The following is a 6,000-nucleotide window of genomic DNA, read 5'->3' as shown; positions in this document are numbered from 1 at the left end:
TACGAATCTTTATATTATTATCTAGTCATGGAGTGATAATAAAAATTCTATCATAATCTTAATCTCCATGCGTGGTTTTATCTCTATCATTCCCAAGGATCGTGTGCGGCACATTACCGAGTGTGATTAAGCCGCCTCGGAAATGGAAAGTGTGGGTCATCGACGGAAATTCAAAAGCAGAAATTCGAAACGCTAAATATAACATGATGTACATACTTGTGATTGACGCACAAATTCTGCATATCAATGGCACTTTATTCATGGTGATTATGTACAGATGCTACATAACGATATATGAGCTATAATTATTATATGTACACACATATGCAAATTTCTGTTATTCATAAAGCAAAATACGTCAGTAAACGAAGATAGGATTTGACTACTGGCATTCGCGCCGTATTCAGCACTTGGAAGAACTTTTCCACAATGAAAGAAAATCTACAAAAATGTCAAAAATATCATGCGCGTACTCTATATAAATATATACAAATCTCAATGTACAAGTTCATCTTAAACTCTCTTTCATTACATTTTTTGTATTCTTTTTTTAAATAGCGAAAATAGGTTTTTCTGTGTACGAAAATATTTGTCGCTTAGAAAACTTTTTCGTTTAAAAATTTCATAACACGCGTAACGCCTAAGTATTACACTTTTTTGTACCGATATGTATCGTTAATTCTCTCATCTCGGAAAAAATGTGAGAAGAGACAAATGATAAACGCAGATAAAACACGATACATTGAATGAATAGTAAATCTATGAGAACACAATTCAACAAATAACTTCCATAGTTCTACTTTCTTTTTCACTTTTTATGCATATTTTTTGATTCGTCAATCAGTCTGTAATCTCTTAGTTGTCCAAAGGTTCATCGAATGTCCTCGTCTTTTTTAGGATACTTCTTGTAACGGTAAGTTGTTTTATTATCGCTTTTTCAACGTTTTTCTTGTTCTTGTTTGAGGCTGATAAGTGTTCAAATGTATCTTCCAGTGCTTTTCTAGTTTTCACCAGTCTTCGTTTTAACGCTTCATTCTCCTGTTTCAAAACTTCCATTTCTTCAAGACCTATAATTATAAAATTAAAGAATCACTTATTTTAAAATAAATTTTAAGATAAATTCAAAAGCAAATATTATTAAATATACGACTAATTACTTTCAAATAAAAATTATAAGCTAAAAATGTTTCATAAGTTTTTAAAAACAAAAAGGATGTAATATATTAATGTTTTAAACCAATTTTTTTCAAAACGCACCTTCCATCGGTAATGGACTTTCACTATTTGAATCTTGAACTCTGTGATTACCATTGTCTTCGTCGCTTAATAAATTAGTCATAGATTCTGTTATTTTTAACGTATCTTTCAAAGGTCTTATTGTGGTAACAGCAGCGTCGCTTTCTATTCCCAAATCTGGCGAACAACTAGATTTACTGCGACTTCCGAGTGTAGAATAATTCATCGGTTGCCAAAACTGAGGATTCTATAATAAATTAGAGAAATCAAAGTTGTTCTTATTAAATCTTCTTTCACAAGCTTGAAAATTTTAAATAAAGGAGTGCGCGATATAAAGTTATAAAATATCCGTAATTTATAATCATATAAATTAATCATAAATAATGCAATCATATAAATCTTCATACTAAAATAATAAATAATAGCAATTCATGGAATATTTTTAATGTGTAATAATATGCAATGTAAAATAATATGTGCATGTTAGTTATGTAGCATTACATGCAATTGTTGGAAGGTTTATTGAAATATTAGGGTATCAATTACGTATAATTCGCGACTTGCAATTGTTAAAAGTGGACAATGCACTCATATATATACAGTATCCACCTTTAATATATTCTCTACAAATAAAAACGAATAGTTGCATTAACACTAAGAGAAAACGACGAACAACTAACATGATAAGGTTGATATTCCTGTAAAACATCGCAAGTTTGTTTGAGCGTAGCGTCCGTAGGTATCGACGATACGCCGCTCGAACTCGCCGTCGAATCGCTAGCCTCGCATACCGCCATGTGTCTTCTGAATTCTTTATTTGCCGTTTCGAGTTCTTGTACTCTTGTTCTATGCGAATCGTTGATCTGATTGAGATCGCATATCTGTGTACGGCGATGTTACATCACATATTAGTGCTGACACACATCAGGAAACACTTTGATAAACTAATTTAATTTCGCTTACCTCTTTGCTGAATTTATCGTGCAGCGAACGAACAGCCACGTCATATCGATTCTCCATTTTTCTGATATCTTGCTCGAGTTTCAATTTGTCGTTCGTTAACTTGGTGTTCTCTACGAGTATCTGACTGTGCGAAAGAGTGAGATGATCTAGTTCTTTTCTGAGCGTGGATATGGTCGCTTTGGCAGTTTCGATTTCTTCCTCCAGTTGTTTAATTCTCGCTCGCAACTGAAATGGATTAAATAACTGCAGTTGTGTGATAATTCTTATAATCAATGTAAAAAAGCAGCACTTACCGATTCATTTTCTTTATTGAGTATTAAAAGAGTTTCTGTAGTCTTTCTTTCGGAGTTTTCCTTGTACTGCAAAAATTCAGTTTTCTGTTTGGAAATTTCACTCGCCATTTGCTCGACATCATTGATCTTTTTCTCCAATTGCGTCTTGCGAATGCAATTCTGCTTGTTCTCCTTTCTTAACACGTGGAACTCGTGTATTCTTTTTTCCAAAGAAGCTTGTAACTTTTCACAAAACCTTTGAGACTTCTCTAATTTCGTAATAAACAGCGTTAATTTATCATTGATGGTCTGTAAATAAAATTCAGCATTTATAATTATAAATTTCTAAATTAATGGAATATGTTTACACCATAAATTACTTCAATTTTAAACAATTCGTATACATCAATCTTTTAGTTTAAAAATAAATGAATTAAATAATATTTATTTAACCGCATTAATAAGGGCAACTGATTGCTGATCTAAAAATATATAGATACACTTACACAATCAAAAGAATGTGTGGCCAAATCGTTCCTTAAGGCGCTAAGTTCAGAATACAACACGTTATTCGTTTCTTTCAGCTCCTGTATTTGATGGCTCATATCCAAATCGCTAAGATCGTTCTGGTAGGTCTTATAATAAGGCACATAATCCGCAGAGTCTTCGGAGTCGCTGCAGGTCTTGGTGTACTTCGTGAATCTAGAGCGGCTTAGGTTCTTGTGTTGCTTCTCCTGCAGACCGATTCTGGCCATGGAGACGGTCCGATCGGGTTCTGAGAACGTCTCCGAATCCGACTGCGACGCCTGATTTTTCATCTCTACAACATTTTCGGACCGACTCCTTTTCACGGAACCATCGATCTTATCATTTATAATTGTACCATCTTGAACGTTCATGCCTTCAAGAGCACGTACGAAATCATCCGATAATATCTTGGAGCTGAGCAGAACGTCCAACACGATTTTCTTATGCTCGTTACCAATAGTGTCTGCACGATCGGTATTCTTAAGCATCTCCTTCATAAACTTCACCAGATCCTTCAGATGTGTGCGCAGCAGCTCACAGTATTTCTTCGCCCGTTCCGTTTCGTTACTGCAACCATCGATCTCCACAGAGATGTCAGGCTTCGACACAAGCTTCAGCCACTTCAGATAGTCCACTTCCTTTTCTAGATCATTCCGCTGAATCAACAACCTCTGAATATATTCATTTAACGTCTTCACGTCTATCTTTTCATTTCCGTTGATGTAATCAAGTCGGATGATATCGTTCATGAAATTTACTTTGACACCGATCTCGTTAAGCTCGCGAATCAGATTCGTCAATTGCAAGCTACTATCGGCTTCTTGGACAATCTCGGGCTTATTACGGTTTCTATCGTGGCTATATGATGATGTCATGTGATTGTGCAGCTTAGCAATCTCTTTGTTTTTGCTCCAGAGTTCTGTGTTGACCAACATCTGCAGATTTTGAGTAGTCATCTGCAATTCCTTTGTCAGTTGTTCGATTTTGCGATTCTTCTCTTCGACCTCGGCGTTCCGTTCATTCAACTGCTCGAGTAGATCTTCTCGTAGCAGAGTATCGTCGCGATAATCGGTAGTGCTAACTTCATCTACACTATTCATCTCAGCATGCCTGAGCTTATCGAGTTCGGCGATTTTGTTTTTCAAGTCTTCCGTAATAATCTGTTTCTCCATCTCCAGGATCTCAATCTTTTGCTCCTTATCAAGAAGACGAACTTCAAGTTCCTGTACAACAAAAAAGAAACAAATTTATTTAATTTGTACAAAAATAGCATAATTATATTTTTAAAAAATTGTATTTAAAAAAAAAAGACAAATATACAGATATAAGAATGTGAATATACAGATATAAGAACGTTTTAAATTAAATTTAAAAAATTATATGTTTATTACATATAGGTAGATAATAATTAGCGTAGAATCACAGATATTATACGCAAATTTTGTATTTTTAAGAATAATTGACTTCAATAAACAAACATATAAAATTGTATATATCGTAGTGTTATTAAAAAATATTTTTAAAATATTTACTATTACAATATGAATATATATCATAAAAATTATTATAATAAATCTATTATTTTCCGAATACAACGTTTAGCGTTTTGTTTTTAAATCGATTTTTCATTTAACGTTATGCTGGTTGAAGCAAATATTATAATATTATATAACATATTATATATATTTCCCCTTTTGAATTCTATTTTATATTGTCTGTACAATTAATTACTAATTATATATTTATCAAAGAGAAATATAAATATAGTGTAACAATAAACACAACATAATTACCATAATATAAAATATAAATAAACACAATATTATAAAATTTAATTAAAAAATCATTCAATTATTTATAAAATTGATTTTATTATTATATGTAGAAATATATTGAAATTGCAAATCATAGTTGATGATATCGGTAATGGATAAAAAATTATATTTGCGTTATGACATACCTTAAATTCGACTTGCGTGCGTTTTTCCAGGAGATTCTTCTCAGCTTTTATTGTCTCGATTTCGTCTCGCAGATCGCTAATCTTACTTTCCATTTCTTCGAAACGTTGCTGCAAGCATAAAGTATCGTTCCATATCAATAAAACTCAAAACGTTAGGTTCACTAGGGAATGCTTTATTCACATATATAATTTTGATTACAATATGAAATCAAGTTTATGTATTATAATGTAAGAAACGAGTCTTTGAGAAGTAAGAAGAGAAGGAAAACAAAAACATTACATGCAAGTTATACATTCTTATGCAGGGAAACAATTACAATAATTTGTTAACTTTTCGTTTTCCTAGACCAACATCGCGGTGGTACAAGTGTAACAATCGCCGGCCCCTAAAAGGAAAATACATTTCTTGTAATCTCTATTTTTTATTAAATGAATATGTCATACTTGAAATTTACGTAATAAAAGAAGCTTTGGAGAACAATTGTTTCAACAATAATATAATATAGCAAGTTTTTTCGGCTTCAATAATTAATATCAGTATGTTTTTATGTATAAAAATATGGAAGAACAAAAAATTAACTTAAAAAAATATCATGATCTTTAATCATTGAAGACATTTTTCATCATATAAGTTTACAAAACTTGTGTTGCATGTTAATTTTATTTGCGCACCTAAATAACTTTCAACTGTAAATTAGAATATTTAATATTTTAGTATTTTAGTAAAGAGAGATATAATTTTAACTTATGAATCTATCTAATATTTCGCGAATAAAAGTGTGATATGTAATAGCACATTACATGCAAGTATATATTACATGCAAGTTTTAATAAGCTACAGATATATAAAGTATTTTAACCTACGAGAATGTTCTTTCACGCACACAATCATAGATTCTTTAATAAATTTAGGAAAACTTTTTTAACTCGAAATTACTAATTTTCGTTATATTTTAAATATTTATCTTATTTTTATTTTCTATCTTTGTCAATATTGTATGAAGTATTTCAAGGATCAATTTCTTTATTTTCTATATAGCT

At 31.6% G+C, this 6,000-nt stretch overlaps 1 protein-coding gene across 7 annotated transcripts in view; it reads right to left on the bottom strand.

Annotated features, from left to right (window-relative positions):
- Window positions 1-234: 234 nt before the first annotated feature.
- The window catches only part of cnn (phosphodiesterase 4D interacting protein centrosomin), a 30,158-nt gene continuing 24,392 nt past the window's right edge, over window positions 235-6,000 (bottom strand). For 6 of the 7 annotated variants that reach the window (XM_018446217.1, XM_018446216.1, XM_018446218.1 and 3 more), the window contains 7 exons: window positions 4,960-5,067; window positions 2,978-4,222; window positions 2,493-2,780; window positions 2,200-2,424; window positions 1,917-2,117; window positions 1,258-1,483; window positions 235-1,067 (listed from right to left, as the gene is read on the bottom strand). In XM_018446217.1, coding sequence (XP_018301719.1) covers window positions 856-1,067; window positions 1,258-1,483; window positions 1,917-2,117; window positions 2,200-2,424; window positions 2,493-2,780; window positions 2,978-4,222; window positions 4,960-5,067 — 2,505 coding nt within the window. In that variant the 3' untranslated portion in view covers window positions 235-855. The remainder of the gene's footprint in view (window positions 1,068-1,257; window positions 1,484-1,916; window positions 2,118-2,199; window positions 2,425-2,492; window positions 2,781-2,977; window positions 4,223-4,959; window positions 5,068-6,000) is intronic. The other variant, XM_018446222.1, reaches the window with a different exon arrangement.

The sequence above is a fragment of the Mycetomoellerius zeteki genome, unplaced genomic scaffold (assembly GCF_001594055.1).
Source record: "Mycetomoellerius zeteki isolate Tzet28-1 unplaced genomic scaffold, Tzet1.0 scaffold174, whole genome shotgun sequence".
Classification (NCBI taxonomy): domain Eukaryota; kingdom Metazoa; phylum Arthropoda; class Insecta; order Hymenoptera; family Formicidae; genus Mycetomoellerius; species Mycetomoellerius zeteki.
This window is presented reverse-complemented; position numbering and strand designations above follow the sequence as displayed.